Genomic DNA, 16,571 nt, shown 5'->3' on the forward strand with positions numbered 1-16,571 from the left:
GTAGAAAGGTACATTAGTGCATCAAGGATAAAATTATACCACTTTATGCCTTGGCCTCCTTTATTGTTTTCTATAAAATAATAGCTGTTTTACTTTGATAACTTTTCTGAGATTAAGCAAAATCTTTCTTGAAAGTTTAACACCTGTTCCTTTTCCTACTTTTTTGCAGATATAGTTCATCCTACAGTTTTCACACTTACTCACAAGAGTAGCACAGTAAATATTACATTTATTTCATTATGTCCTGTTTTTTAAAACATGGACATTTATTTTAAGCAGTTAAAGGCTAAAAGATGTGGTTATTTTGGTTATCCCTATGATGGGGTAACTTACTTTCACAAAAGTCAGTGGGTATCTTCCAGTCAAATGGAGAAGTTGTCTGTTTCGTAATCCAAAGGTATGTTTTCCTTGTCAGCATCCTGTGCGCCATTAAATTACTGTGAATAATTTGAAGTACTCAGCTTTATTTTTCGAGCTAAAAGGTTAATTTGCAAAATGACCACACTTGGGAAAGTTAGCAGACTCGTCCTAGGAACACGACAGGAGGTGCTCCAGATGCTGCCCAGCTGCCCCCCATGCTCTCTTGCCTGCCAAGTAAAACCCTCACGTCACCGCCTGTCTCCCTGCACCCCCACCTGAGTTACTGTTAGACATGATTGCAGCATGTGGGGCATGCAGTGTGGGGGAGGCAGAAGGTGGGGAGTAGGTAAGTAGGAAAGGCAAGGCCTCTGCCCTCCTTGGCCAAGTGAGGTGTAAGTGGGCACTGTGGAGGCTGGGATGATCCTGAACCTAGGAACTGAGCCTGGGAGTTTGCTTTTCTGAGCTTGGCAGGCTGTTCTGGCATGAATTTAAATATGCTGCCACCTGGGAGAGGACACCTTAAAAAATAAATAAAGGGCAAATGTTAAAGGAAATCTACACATTGGTCAGTGGTCACTACCAGATGGGCAGTCTTTTACTTTCCTTCCAACGTACGATTATGATTATGGGGAAAATAGGAAGTGGCAATGGTCAGTATGGAGTCAGTTCATGTTTATCAGCACCTTCTGTTTGCCAGGTCCTACGGGAGAGCTAAGGACTCTCTCTGCTGGGTCTTCTTCCGCCCTTTCCCCACATTCAGGCCTCAGCCTTCCGACTGGACCGGAAGGTCCTGCTCAGCACACCCCAGTGCCTGTTCCCTGTTGTTGCTTCCTTCCTGTTTGCGACTGTTTGTCAGTGTTCACCATCTGGCAGATGGGAATGTCTGAGGGCAGAAGCCAGGTCTGTCTTGCTCCCTGGTTTTCCACTTCACTCAGAGTGGGTGCTCTCAATATTTGTTGAGTGAGTGAATGAATGGATGAAATCCATGAAGCAACCCAGGAGCAGATGCATGTGGCAGAAACCAAAGTGCTACATGGCATTTTGTAGACTGCATGGGGTAGACACTTAGAGGTCACTGGAGGTCGTATGAAGATTTGAAGGCAAAGGAATCTTAAACCTTGTCTTAGGGTTTGGCTAAGTGAATGGGGGTTGGATTATTCCAATAATTGGATTATTTTTCCAGTCTGGAGAGTTGTGAAAATGTGTGTGTTTAGGGGAGGGGTGTTTGAACTGTTTCTACATCAAGTTTTTTTTACAGATTCATAATCTAAGATTACCTATAGGTTAATACAGCAGCTTGGGTTTTTTTAGAAATTAAAAGGTAAACAGGAAAAGTAATGGTCATTTTGCTGAGCTTAGAGTCTTTTTTTTTTTTTTTACTGCTAGAGAAGATTTATTTTATTTTTATTATTATACTTTAAGTTCTAGGGTACATGTGCATAACGTGCAGGTTTGTTACATATGTATACTTGTGCCATGTTGGTGTGCTGCACCCATCAACTCGTCAGCACCCATCAATTCGTCATTTATATCAGGTATAACTCCCAATGCAATCCCTCCCCCCTCCCCCGCTCCCCATAATAGGCCCTGGTGTGTGATGTTCCCCTTCCCGAGTCCAAGTGGTCTCATTGAGCATAGAGTCTTAACTGACAAAGCTAATGATCTAGAAAAACCTATGTTAGAAAATGTCACTTTATTATATGTGTCTGGAAGTACAGATGGGAAAACAGATTTTTTTCTTTTTGCAGTAGATTCATTAAGTGTTTAAGAAGAGATTCTCTTCTGTACCATCTTCTACAGCCTGAGTAATTGGAGGCTAAATCTAAACTCCACATTGTCTTATGTCTCTTACAAAAGAGGTAGCTGGATTGCAATCTTCTAACACTTAGATGGAGGTCCATTCCTAGGCATCTGTGCCCGTGCCTTGCTTAGAGCGAGATAATCCCTTCTGCAACTGCCGTGTACAAAGCGAATATGGCAGAAACTAAAGATTAATAACAGCTGACGCCTACTGAGCACTTACTGTTTGCTGAGAATGTTCCACTGAGCACAGAAACTTTAGGCACTTGCTCCAGGTCTTCCAGGTTCAGAGCTGGCACTGGGCTTTTCAGGGCTAGATGCCAGGCAGGCGCTCTAACCACTGTGCTCTGCCGGGCCACACGGCAGCTCCCAGTGCCCACTGGCAGGCCTTTCGTGTTCTTGGATTCGCCTAACCCCTTGTGGCTCCTACTCTAGGAGGGTTAAATACCAAGGTGTGCACAGGGGTGGTGGAGTTCTGCTTGACCCTCTGACTTTGGCAGGATAGTTGGCTAACCAGCTTGTAGAGGGTAGGACTTCTTAGTTCAGCAAACCTGCTGGAGTGTTATTTTGTGTGCCAATGCAGAAATTAACCATTATTATTTCTAGTCCTATTTCTTTTGGTCTGGTGCAGTTTAATTTAAAAGAAGTAGGGAGAAGTGGAACTAGTTTGCCGTGATTTAGTTCATCAGCCCTCCCTCTGGACTACCTCGTCCCTCCTGCTCCATGGGGCACCCTCCATAGCCCCATGTCCTCACTGCCATCTCCTTTCTCAGTTTCTACTCCCGGGCACTGAGTGTTGTGAAGTTTCCAGGTGCCATAATAGTTAGTGCAAGGTGAGTCTAGCCTTCTCAGCCTGGTCAGTGAGTCTCCTCCTTGCCTGGAAAAAGGCATAGTTGTGTCTTACCAGCTTCTGTCTCACTTCCCTGGGTACAGATTCAGGGTCTCTGTGTCTCAGCTCTTCCTGGGCTGCCCTCATTCCTGCACTGCTGAGAAAACTGAGACCATGTAACAAGAACTTCCTTTCCTTTTGTCTCCACCTGAATTTCTTGTGTCCTCCTTTCCTCCCTTCCCTCTGAGGAAGGGTCTCCTCTTGGAACTAAGGGAAGCCCCGGGGCCTGGTCAGGAGCTCGGCGACGCCGGCCCTGTGTTGTCACTCTTTCTTTCTGTCCTGGCTTTATCTCCTTGGTTTACAGACAGCCCCCATGCCTTTGAGATGATGTCCTGTCTGTCTTCCACCTTTAATCACAACATTTATCAAGAACATTCCACACTGAGAGTTCTTCCAGGCCCAGCAGCCTGGCTGTCCCAGTCCTGAAGTGGGATGCCCTCTGGGAGGACCCGAGGTCTGACTTCTCTCCCTGCCCAGTCTCCTCGTCCTCCTCACGTTCCTGTTTCCTTCTTCCTGCTCTTCTGAATCTCCAGGCTTTTCTGACCCTACCATTCCTGTCCCCTGAATGTAAGAGGTCTCCAAGTTTCTGGGCTCCGAGTTAGGAGTCAGCTGACCTGGATTTCAAAACCCAGTTCTGAAGTCTTTTCTCATCTATGACTATAGTCAAACATCTTACAGTAAAAGGTAGCTTAAGTCAGTCTATTGGATTTCCTGCATTCTATTCCAAGTGGACAATTTAATAATTACCTGTTTTCTAGGTAGTGCTTAAAAGATCTGCATGATTAAACTATTCTTTCACTGAAAATTTGTTCCAGAAATTGAATGCTCCAACAAAATGGTATCATTCTTAACAATGTGAGATAGTATTTCCTCTGGAAAAAAAAAAAGAGAGTGAAATTCATTTTACCACTGTTGATCAGTAGAGCGTTTAATTAAGAAAATATAAGGCAAAGTATGATTATTATGAAAAAGGAAGTAATCAGACTTGAAATTTCTAACTTGTGCTACTTGGATATCCCTTAGCTGTTCTTGTAAGAGAAACCAGGTACAGGTGGGTGCACTCCCTGCGTGGTTTGGCTTGCTGCTTTGTTCTTCCAGATTTTACCTCCTGTTCAATTTAAGACAGAGTGTAACTTAACAGTACTTATGGAAGTATTGTGAATGACTTTTTTTCTAACATATCTTAATGCTGATGGAGAAATAGCAAGTACTGATGGCATCTTAGTGCCTACCCTTTTTTTTTTTTTTTTTTTTTTGTATAACAGTGCTTAAGAGCCTTCTGGTACCTATTTTGGACTCCTAGTGAAATGAGAAAGGCAATTTTAAAAAATCAACTGAAGATAATATGAAATAGTTTCGCTTAATAACAAACCTCTCAGGTACTCTACCCAAAGGTATGGAGATTTTAAATTACATTTGGTTATTCAAGTGTCTTGACTTGTTATAATACCATTCTATTTTGACTCTAATAAATTGTAATCCTATAATTCAGTTCGTTGCAGTTTTAATGGGACATTTTACTAGTAATGTTAAAATATTTGTTTTATTTGTCAAATTTCAGGGTAATATGTTTGAAGGTTCCCTTCTCAGAGGATATGAAAAAAGGTTACTTAGATTTTGAGAGCTATAGCTCTTACTCAGTGACTGTATATTATAAACAAAGAAGTTTTGTTACTTCCATCTGAAAGGCCTTTACACCTCTCCGCTGTAGGTGAGAACAGTAATTTGGCTCTATCTAGAGCAACCCAGGGACAGTGTAGCAGATTTTCTCTTTGATTGGTACCTTTGAACACTCTTCGAGCATGGGGAATAGAGAAAAGGAGGAAATATGAATAACTGGAAACTGCTTCCCTCAGGTAACTGAGCTTCCTGAGGTGGAGGAGCAGAGCCAGGGCAACTGTGACTTGCTGGTGTCCACAGACCCTCTGTCTCCAGGAGCCTGGGGGGTCGTGGGGCTCCGCAGAGTCACACACTGAGCCTTTGATGGGAGAGGGGGTTTTGAGCTGTGTTTTCTTCCCTGCATCCTCACTCCCCACTCCCCACTCCCCTCCTTTGTGACCAGCAGCCAGGTATGGTACAGCGGGACCTTTACCTTAGATTTTGTTATCAGTGAGATTTACTTAAGTAAACTCCTGGCAGCTGGTGACAAGGCAGTGTATGTGATGTATGGGTTTAGATGGTGCTCTTGAGGATGTGGCTGTCTCAGGCTCAGTCAATTGCGGCAGTCCTCCTAAATCAGTGGGATTGACTTACTACATCAGGATTTGGCTTGTCTTTTTTAGAACCCCAACAGTTTACAGAGATGGGTTCTTAGATTCTGTGGTGTACCCCTAGAGCTCATTCCTCGTGAGCTCCTCATAGACTACTCAACTTCCTTTAGGCTTAAAGGCAGAATGTTTAAGGGGCCAAAGTTCATTTCCCTGGCAACGTGACAATAAGGAGAGTTGAAAATAGCCAAAAAGATAATGCTAGTATAATAACTTGATATACTGGTTTAATGATTGGCAAAGCTGTGGGGTGTCTTTGAGGCTGTTAAGAGTTACCATAAAAATGATAGGAATTCCAGATGATGGAATATTGGAAATTGTTGGGACATCGATGTGGCATCATTCTAGTGAAGAAAATGCCAAATATGACCTCTCTCATACATGTATTTGATATATGTGTTTTCTGGACAAAACTTCTTCATGTGCATGGTGAACAGAATTAGGCCAGATAGGCCCGGCGCGGTGGCTCAAGCCTGTAATCCCAGCACTTTGGGAGGCCGAGACGGGCGGATCATGAGGTCAGGAGGTCGAGACCATCCTGGCTAACACGGTGAAACCCCGTCTCTACTAAAAAAATACAAAAAAACTAGCCGGGCGAGGTGGCGGGCGCCTGTAGTTCTAGCTACTCGGGAGGCTGAGGCAGGTGAATGGCGTGAACCCAGGAGGCGGAGCTTGCAGTGAGCTGAGATCCGGCCACTGCACTTCAGCCTGGGCGGCAGAGCGAGACTCCGTCTCAAAAAAAAAAAAAAAAAAAGAATTAGGCCAGATAATCTAAGTTACCATCCAGGACTGAGATTTTATGACTGAAGACTTTCAGCCAAACATGGTATTCTTTCTGATGGTGTGGGAAATAATAGACTCACTGTCTTAGTTTTGCTAATGTTGCCTGCCTTTAAACTTCATAATGCCTCTTATAATACCTCTATGGTGAATTTTAAATGAGAACAGTATTTACTAAGCATTTTTCTGGAATTTCACCAAGCAAAAATATATTGACTTTATAAGACTTTATTTATAAAAGTAGGGCAACTAGATATCCTTTGCCTTGAAGTAAACTCCAGAAAACTTGTGTCTGGGTTGTTACCTAGCTTAATCATTTATTAACTGGGTAAACTTGGGTATGCTTTTAATGTCTCTGTCCCTGAGTTTCCTCATCTGTAGAATGAGGCTAATAAGTGCCATTTCATAGGAATTGAGGTGAGTAAATTATATGTATATAGAGTTCTCGATAGAGTGCCTGGCACAGAGAGCGTTCAGCAAATGGTGACTGCTAGTGTCTGTCTCCCTCTCCCACTCTTTCCCATGGGGATGACAGAGAGCTTCTTATATACCAAGCCGAGGTCATGCCTTTCTAGGACAGGAGTTTATCTACATGCTCTGAATGTCAGTTACCTTATAAAGGAAATTGGTTTCATTATGGTGGTCCTAATGTTCTTCTCTTGTAAATGACTGATTACTCTGATCATGCTAGATTGACTCATTTAAACAGAGTCCACGGTAGTCATCCTGAATTATTAAAACCCAAAATTGCTGAAATTGAAACTAAAACAATATATTGTGAAACTGATGATAATACATAATTCTAGCCTGCTTTTTTGATACTTTCTAGCCTGCTTGTAAAATAATAATGATTTTTGCCGTTCTGTTTATTTCTAGTTTCTTTAATAAGATGGAGGAGTTGCAGGTATATATACCTTTTGAATAAGCATTGATCGCTTGGTGGAGTTGACTTTTTGCAGACCAGAGAATGAGGCTTAATCATGATTTAGAGTCCTTAAGTCAATCAGCAGATTGAGATGTTGGGGGTGGGGGTGGGGAGACAGGTAGTGTCAAAAGGCAAAAAACCGAAAGATTTACTATCTTTAAAGAAGACAGCAGTAGCTTGTCTGCCCCCCTTTTCCAATGAGGAAATGGCAGCACAAGTGGGTTGGGCAGCATGCTGCGATGACCTGGCAGGTGCCTAGCCTCACCTCTTCAAAGGGTGTGTGCTACATGCTTGGGGTGAGTTGGGGTTGGGGGGAGATTTGGTGACCATTTGGTACGGAGGACTGGTGGACTTGATCTATGTTGTTTCTCTTTGGATTCTTAGAATAGAGCTTTCTCAAATGTGTTTAAAGAGAGATTTGGGGGAAAAAAATGAGAAGATTCTCTGACCCCAGATGGTAGAAAAATACTCTCTTCGTAAGAGAGGAAACGGGACAGAAGGATGTGGAAAGCTGTGTTTTTTGAAGCCTGTGGTCACTGCCTTGGTGTGGCAGGGGTGCCCGCATGGGCTGGAGCTTTCCGAAGAGGAATGTGGAGATCAGATTCCCCTGGGGTTGCCAGTCCCTGGTGCAGCCTCTCAGCACCTTTGGAGTCACAGCTCTCCTCCGCTGTCCCAGGAAAAATGGCAGAAGTGTATCTTCTCACTTGGAGAAAGAAGATTTTTTTGTCCCATTCCAGCAGGTGTAGTTAAAAATAAAAATAAATTTTAAAATTTTAAAAAAGAAGAGGAATGCTTTGAATGAGGCACTGAGCAAGGCACTGGGGACTCACAGGTGGTCAGAGAAGACATGGTCCCTGCCTTGCTGAGCCTGCCTGTGGGGACTGCGGGGGAAGAGATGCTAATCAAATGGCCACAGTGCGTGCAGTTGTGAGGGGCAGACTGCGGCCCACATGGAAAAGGCAGGAACAGGGCAGGAGGATCAACAGGGACCTGGAGATTGGAGAAGGTGGCCCGGAAGAAGAGGGATTTGCATGACCTTGTGTACCGTCCTTTTGTGGTGTTTTGGTCACTTATTTGTCTTCACTGCTAGGCAGTACCCCCTGATGGTATCAGTGATGTACAGTGCCTTCCACTTCCGAGGCGCTCAGAAAATAAAATATGTGTTGAATGAATGAATTTCTAGTCTTAACCTGTCTTCAACTTTTTTCTAAGTCAATAAATATTTGTTGAGTGAATAATTGACAATCAAAAATGTTGATTGTGACTAAATTTGGTTCATAATTGGTTGCCCATCATAGAGTATACAAATGGTAGCCAATAAGGTTTTTAAACAGATACATCTTTTGCAATGTTTCAACAAATTTTAATTAAATTTAACTGGATGTAGATTATAGATTCAGTGTCTTCCAATGGGAGAAAAAGTTCTTCCATCGTAAGGTAATTTTATACATTTATTGAACACTGTTATTTCTCCACTAATTTCATTTTCTTAATTTAAATTTTTTAAATTATAAGGTAATACAGATTTGTCATAGAAAAATTATATACAAGCAAAAGGCAGAAAATCTTAATGTATTTGAATTTTTATTTCATCAGATTGAGTGAATTCAAAGAACTTTATGATGAAAAATTCCCTGAAGAGTTGGATATAATCTATGCTTAAAAATAAACGTCTTAAAAATTGATAGAGCTAAACATGTGAATCATGTTTTGATTCTGATTTATGGTCATCAAAACTAAATTTTCGATTCAGGAGATACTTTGTAATTTGTCATTCTGTTAAACTGTATTATATCCACTTAGAAAATAAAATACCAGCAGACGGGTTGATCAGCCTCCTAGAAACTCGCTCTCTTGCATTCTGTTTGTGAGGCTTCATTTGGGGGTAGAAAGGGGAAACCTCAAGGTATTTAGTGTAAAATTTTCTCCTACCTGCCATCTTTTCCATCTTTCCAATATTCAACTTTCTTCGTTTTGTTTCTGTTCCCCCATTTCTCCTCAGTCTGCTTCCTTCTGGGGATGTCCCTCTTCTTTCTCTCTGGTCCCATTCCCTCTCTGATTGGTGAAGTATTGCTTTGAAAAGGAAGGGAGTCTCAATAGGCCTGTAGGATGGGCCGATGGAGCTGTCTTTTGCACCTCCTCTTTCTCCTTAATTTTTACAAAGCACGTGTGTTTGCCAAGGCCATGGATCCACAGTGAGCCTAGGGAGGATGCCACAGGCTGTCTTGCTCAGGAATTTGTCAGACCAGAGATCTCTTGGTTATGTGACATAGGGTCACGTTTCTGAAACTTACAAAATTGCATCCATTCCAAAAGGCCAACTGTGAGAGTTTGTGACTGACCTCATTCTTGCAGAAGGAAGGAAAATGAAACCATTCCTGGAGTTAGGTATGTCTGTTCCTGGCTAATTAGCCCCTGACTATCTCTTTTAATATATGCTTAAGGAGTAAAGCAAAACACGATCCAGCTGGATTTTAGTCAGAAAAATTTAATTGCACGATATTATGGTTTTTTATCAGAACAAGCTAGGTACAACTTCTAAATTATATTTTGTCATTTCTGATACTATAGTCATCAAACAGGGCAGAGTCACTAAACTCTTCCATAAATATATTTTGAAATTAATAATTATGCATTATGGCAGGATGTAAATTCTTTAACATACAGTATTTAGAAGAGTCATTTCTATGAGCAACTTTCCTTTTTATATAGTTAAATGCCTCATTGAAGGTGATTAATATATTCAACTTGTTTTTCTTTAAAAATCAGTCTAGGTAGAGAAGAATATTCTTTAGAAAAGTAAATACCTGATTTTGAGAAATGTTTGTGTCCTAGAGGCCACTTGTGTGTTCTAATATATATATTTTTTTTCTTCAGAGCATTTTGAATCTATCTTTAGGTTAAATATGGTCTTTTGAGAATTGTTTTAGGAACTTCCTCTCCATGTATTTATGGAAATACTTACCTTTATTTTATTTTAAAAATGCTTATTGTTAAATGTTTAAAAAACACGAAAAACAAAAAAGCCTTAACTCAAATGTATTTTGTTCCTGTGCAGAGCTGTTAATGTTTCAAAGCTGTTTCATGTAGTAGATGTTTCTGAATTAGGGATTCACATAATAATGAATTCTGCTTATTTTGGTTCTCCACAAAGGTTTGTTGTATGAGCTTAAAATAAGCCTGCCGCTGATTTGTGTAACACATATTAACTGTTTGTTTAGTTTAAGTGCATGTCTGTATCTCTCATTTCTGATCACCCTGGAACATTTGCATGCCGCGCAGCAGCCATCTTCTTTTATACTTTATTAAATATCTGTCAATTATAAATATCAAGGTTTTACATTAATGTCAAGATAGTACATCAAAAATTCATGGAATATGTGACTTTTTCCAAGGGTATTTAATACTTAATGCATTTGTGTCATTTTTCTTTCCAGAGATATTGACAGGTTTTATTAAGTGTTTGTTAGGGAGATTTCATTTTTATCAAGGGACTATAAAGAGAAGCTGCATGCTAAATCAATTTTTTAAAGCCAGAATATTGTTCATTTTTTCATCTTCAAACACTTATAATCCATAGGTTTTATTTAAATTTCTTCTTGGTTTATTTTTGTTTTATGTGAGTGATAGTTCAAGACAGAACTTTAATAAGGATCAAATATGCTGACTGTAGTGGTTTTTAATTTCCTTAAGCATAGCTACCAGACCCATGCAATATGGTAAATTCTTCAAAATGTCATACTTACATATTTAGCAATATTGCTCTTTTTTATTGAAGCCAAACAAACAATTTTAGATATTAATCTTTCCCAAACATAGTGATTATTTTGTACTCGGTACAATATTACTGTGTCTCACATGGAATGCCTCCTTTTGCTGGAAGAGGGAAGGGGAAGAGTGCGTCCCTGGGTTGCCTGGCTCTGTAGTGCTTCAGGCCTGATTATGAGCCACGGCAATGGTTCATTTCCCCATCTTCATGTATTTATTTTGTGCTCAAGAAAGTAAAAATATTAATCACTTAAAAAATCTGGAGAAAATCCATGGCTAGTTTCTCCGCCTGTATTTATTGGGAGGTGTGGGCTGAGGGGAGGTACCGCTTCATGAGACCCCGTCGTCTGCTGCTGTTGAGCCCCCGTGCCTGAGAGGCCCCTCTCACCGTCCTCTTTCTGACAGTGGCAGGCAGAAGCTTCTCAGGGACCCTCCTCACGCATCCCATGTGTGTCTAGGTCTTGGAATCTGCAGTTACAATTGGTTTGGAAGCTAAAACCAATTGGCTGCAGAGAGTATGTTTTCTGTTTTAATTCTACATTTTCATTTTTAAAGTGCAAGCTGGGAATATCTTCTATTGAAAAGGCTATTGTGATCAACAAAACCTATATAAGCACCACTTTGCTTCAGTAAGTGAGGAACGCTCAGTTATCCTCTGTATAACGTGTAAGCTTAAATATTTTCATCTAAGGATATTTTAGGAACTTTCCAGTAATTTCAGATTAATAATTTTTGGAAGATGTGTTTTAACTTGGTCTTTAACAGGGAAAAAGTTTTTTTTTTTTTTTTTTTTTTTTTAATACAGTCATTGTCTGAGCTTAAATGAAAATTATTTGGGATGGACATTTGTCTTATCCTTGTTCACTTCTTCAGAATAAGTAAAAGCATTTATTTTCAAAATTAAATATTTTTTAATATGAATATTTTTGATATTTGAATGTCTCAAGGTTCTTATAAAACTATTATACAATAGTTTTTAGAGGTAGCAGAAATTTTTCTTTTTAGAAACCAAATTTTACTTGGGTAAAGCTGAAATAGTAGCTGTTTTTGATAAGCCCAGTTTTGGTTTACAGTAAGTTGCTTTAAAGGCCTTGCCCTGGGAAATGCCAAGAACTCTGTGACTGTAATCTACTCTCCCAAGATGCCAGTAGGTGGCGGTAGTGTCACAGTAGTGAGAGCTCTGTGGAAAGTTATTTCCTTTCTCCCTTAGTGTCACATTTTGCTTCAGTGTCACTGTTAAGTGCATGTGTCAGTGGCAGAATCTTTTTTTTAACCAGAATTATGTACACTGTGTACACCCTATTTCTTAAGAAGATAAGAACAACTATTTCTAACAGATTCTGCAAATATTATGTAACCATGCAGCCAAAATGATCTTCAGAATTAACTGAAGAATGCATTGACACATTTTTTCTTGAGTCTTTTTTTTTTTTTTTTTAAATGATTTCATCCTGACTGTGAGCATGGGCTTATATGTTGGGTAAGAAATGTGTATGAATAGCAGGGAGAGAAACATTTTGAAGAGTTAATTTTCTGTCTCTTGACAGAGATCACCCATGTTTGGATAGTTGTGTAGGGTCCAAGGCTACTTAAAGATATTTGAGAGTTAGAAGACACTTCAAGTTATTTTTAGATTTAGCATTTCGAGATTTAGCATTCCAGTTTTGAATATTGTCGTCTTTTCTGCTGTTTCATAAGTCAAACTTCTTAGTGCAGGTTTCAGATTTTTAGACATAGAGATTTAGCAATGGAACTTACTAACTTCCTACAGTTTAATTCTACAGTTTAAATGAATTAAAATATGTAAAAATAACAAAAACAACACTTTCCCATTTCCTAGAGTATGAAAACAGGCAGGATGTGCAAAGTTCCCAGTTGATCGGGTAATGCGAAGTTTCATTTTATTGTAAGTGAAAGGAAATTTTAGCAACGGAATTCCTTTTCTTTACACTTTTGAAGTTTTTTTGTGGTATTTCTTGTGATCAAGTTAGTTTTTTGGGGAAGGGTAGTTCTTATGTACCAATTTGTACTTTAGTAAGGAAAGACCTGAACACTGATATGGTTAAGTGTAATAATTAAATTGAAAACATTTTTAGGACTCTTAGAACATAACCTTGCATTTCATCTGTTACAAAGAAAAGGGAGTGAGAAGCTTCAATCCTGTAGGATTCTCACCTGTCTTCACCAAATTGGTGATCCTCCCAGCCCCCTCCCCCCATAGGATTTCCCCATCTTCCTGTATCAGCTAGAAAATGCCCCTGGACAGTATGTTATTTTATATGTTGACTTACAATATGCCTGTATTAATTTCATTTTTATCACAGAACACATTTTAAAAATTATGTGAATAGCCGGCTGGGCGTGGTGGCTCATGCCTGTAATCTCAGCTCTTTAGAATGCCAAGGCGGGAGGATCACGAGGTCAGGAGTTCGAGAGCAGCTTGACCAATATGGTGAAACCTCGTCTTTACTAAAAACACACACACACACAAAATTAGCTGGGCATGGTGGCACACGCCTATAGTTCCAGCTACTCGGGAGGCTGAGGCAGGAGAATCCATTGAACCCAGGAGGCTGATTTTGCAGTGAGCTGAGATCGCGCCACTGCACTCCAGTCTGGGCAACAGAGCGCGAGACTCCGTCTCAAAAAAAAAAATTATGTGAATATATTTTTATATTTTGACATTTCTTCCAAAGGGTTAAAACTGGGCTAAAAGACTCAAGGGGGAGAGACGGGCACCTGGGAGCTAACACCCAATTGGCAGCCTTTTGTAATACATAATTTGCCTAAAATTGTGCACTGAGCACAAGCTTTTGTTTTCTAATTGATTTACAGTTTTAGCTACTTTTACCTCATCCCCTACTGTCCTGCGTAGGGTGCCAACGAGTACATTACAGTGAGCGATGATAAATTACAGTGCACTTGTGATGCCAATGCATCAGGAGTGAAAACTGCAGGCTACATGGAGCTTCCTGCATTAACAGTGGTGTAGAGACCCGGCTTCAGCAGGATTTCATTTGTATCTCAGAAATAACCATTTGTTCGTTTGATCACTTACTGCAATCTATCAGACTGTAATTGAAACTGAAGATTAAAATTATACTGTTACAGCTTTTAATTTCTTAATTGAGACAAAGTTTTTAAGTGCTTGAAAGGCCTAAGGTGGGGGACATGGTAAAGTGAGAATATGAAATTTATATAATTTCTCTTAAAAGTGGAGTTTTAATATTTTTACCAAATATTCTCTTGTCCAGGAAAAAAGTAAAATTTAAATATGCTGATCTGTTGTCATTGTCCTGTGTGTTTGTGAAGTTTATTTTATAATCTCACAAACCTGCACTTCTCCTGATTTTCCATGCTTGATCGCATTTGCCATGTATGTGATTCATGTGCAAACACCAAGTTGATTCCCATCAAATGACTTAAGTCAGAGAGAAATGAAAGAGCTTTCAACTGATTAGAGTGCCTTTAATTGTTCCTTTTGTTGACATGGGATTTGAACCCTCTCAGAAGGCCTGTGTGGTACATCATGGCATGAGGTGCAGAGCGGGGCCAGGACAGACCTGGCTTGGGCGGCTTCGCGTTTCTGCTTAAATCCAGTGCTCATCGCGTGGGTGTGCCTGCCTTTTGTAAAGTCGGTCCACCTTAAATTGTGTTTTGCGCGGTGTCTGTGTCTGTGGGTGCTGGTATCGAAATATGAAGAAGCAGATTTATGGCGGCTGCTGGGCACAACAAATTAAGTTGACAGTGATGTATGAGAGCATAACAGCGCGATGATCCCTCTGTAGTGCGGCTGGACGCCGCCTGCTTCATTTGGCTCTTGTTAGGATCTGTTAGGCAGCTAAATAATGAAATTCCGCTGACTGATTTCTGTTTTCCCTTTTTCTCTTTTCACCTCTGCTTTCTAAAACTTCGAATTCCCAGACCCATCCTCATGCCAACAAACTGCCCTTGAAGGATTCTTTCACTTACGAAGACTACAGGTTGGTGTGGGCTGTGGGTGTGCCTGTGTGTTGGGGGTGCTTTCTAAGTGAAGTGGGATCCTGGAAGGGAGGGAAAGGCTTCAGTGAGAAGTGACCTGCTGTGACCATTAAAGCATCCAAACAGAGCTCATCTTTCAGAAGTTATCACGAGCAGCTTGGATAAGTATCGGCATTTTCATAGCCACGTAGAAATTGCCATTAACCTGTCATGGCAGGGGATTAGCTGAGGTAGCCAAATGCTACTTGAGATTAACATTAGTGTAGGGTGGTCCTATGGATTTTTCTTTTCTTATTTAAAAAAGACCATGTTAGTGTAAAATGGGGACTTTTTTTGAACGGAGAGATTTAATTCACTGCACAGTGTAATAAAAAAGTCACGTTTTACATTTCTTACAATTCATAGAGGATTTCTGATCAGAAAGGAGTTTCATGGTTTGCTTTTCAATGAGGCTTAAAATAGGTGCAGAGTCAGCATTTGGGCAAAAGAGGGTTGGGTTGGGGGGTGTCGGGGAGTAGGTTTTGTGAGTCATGAAGACCCGGGAAGGGGCCTGAGCCCTGCGCAAAGCCCTCTTTCCGGCTCTGCCTCTTGGGAACAGTCTCCCTTATGCACTCAGTCCTGCATTTCCCCTGGCTCTTTTTAAAACCCTGGGTTTGTTTTTAAATCATGATGAGGGCCAAACATTACCTTTGTTACTTAGGAAAAGACTCTGTACGTTTGTAAGAGGTCAAACCTAAATTTTTGGTTATGTTATTTCTTACTGCAATTGGCTTTCAAATGTTCCAACCTTAAATCACCATTTGTCTTGTTACAGGTGGGCAGTCTCTTCTGTTATGACGAGGCAAAACCAAATTCCCACAGAGGATGGTTCCCGAGTGACCCTGGCTCTGATTCCTTTATGGGACATGTGTAACCACACCAACGGCCTGGTAACGACCTCTTCTCCTGTGTTGTGTTGAATCTGGGAGGCTGTTGTTGATAAGCTTTGGGAGGGGGCTGTTATTCCACCTACCCATCGTACTCCCCCCTGCTGCCTCCCTCAAAAGGAACAAACAAAACCAAACCGGCCACTCCTCCCCACCACCCACAAATAGAAGCTGGTCTTTTTCTTTTACTGCATTGACTAATACTGAAAACTGGGAGCTTGAATCTTATACCATTTTCAAAAGCCACAGTGAACTACATGTATTTGCTAAGCCATAATTCCAGCCTCAGCATTCATTTTCTTATCTTATTGTACCACAGACTAAACCAAAGTTTCTTTTTACTTATTCTCTTTAAAATGCTCATTTATTGGGGGAAAAATCATATTTCTCATTTTCCCTTTTGTGTCTTCTTTTCTTTGCTGACTGTTTCCAGTTCTGTACTGTTGATTCTTTCTCGTCCCCGGTCCCTTCCCCTGGCCATGTTTATGAACCTGTGTTTGTTACTCGCTTTCCCGCTGTGGGTGTGGGAGGAGGGGCTGGTGCCTTCGGCTCCTCGCCCTTGAATGCAGGAGTCAGCTGGCATCATCACACCTGGGAAGCCTGGGGAGGAAGAAATTGTATTATTATGGTTACCCACAGCTGGGAAGAGGAGGAGGCTGGCTCTGTTTCTCCACATTCTTCGGATTCCAGGCAGCAGCATGGGTGAAGCGCTCTGTGCTCTGTGAGAGAGTTGTCTGATAAAGATGTCCTGATATTAGTAGGCAGAAATATGATACATTTCAGATCATTTTGAAATATCATACTTTATACTAGTATACTGGTTTGATTAGGTTTGATGTTCATCTTTTCTCTCTCAGCTTTCCTTGTGATTAGCA

General features: G+C 40.7%; 1 protein-coding gene across 2 annotated transcripts in view; it reads left to right on the plus strand.

Moving 5' to 3' along the window:
* The window catches only part of SETD3 (SET domain containing 3, actin histidine methyltransferase), an 85,994-nt gene that overhangs the window by 54,538 nt on the left and 14,885 nt on the right, over positions 1 to 16,571 (plus strand). For both annotated transcript variants that reach the window (XM_033191367.1, XM_033191368.1), the window contains exons 7-8: positions 14,714 to 14,772; positions 15,585 to 15,699. In XM_033191367.1, coding sequence (XP_033047258.1) covers positions 14,714 to 14,772; positions 15,585 to 15,699 — 174 coding nt within the window. The remainder of the gene's footprint in view (positions 1 to 14,713; positions 14,773 to 15,584; positions 15,700 to 16,571) is intronic.

The sequence above is a fragment of the Trachypithecus francoisi genome, unplaced genomic scaffold (assembly GCF_009764315.1).
Source record: "Trachypithecus francoisi isolate TF-2019V2 unplaced genomic scaffold, Tfra_2.0 Lachesis_group3, whole genome shotgun sequence".
Lineage (NCBI taxonomy): Eukaryota > Metazoa > Chordata > Mammalia > Primates > Cercopithecidae > Trachypithecus > Trachypithecus francoisi.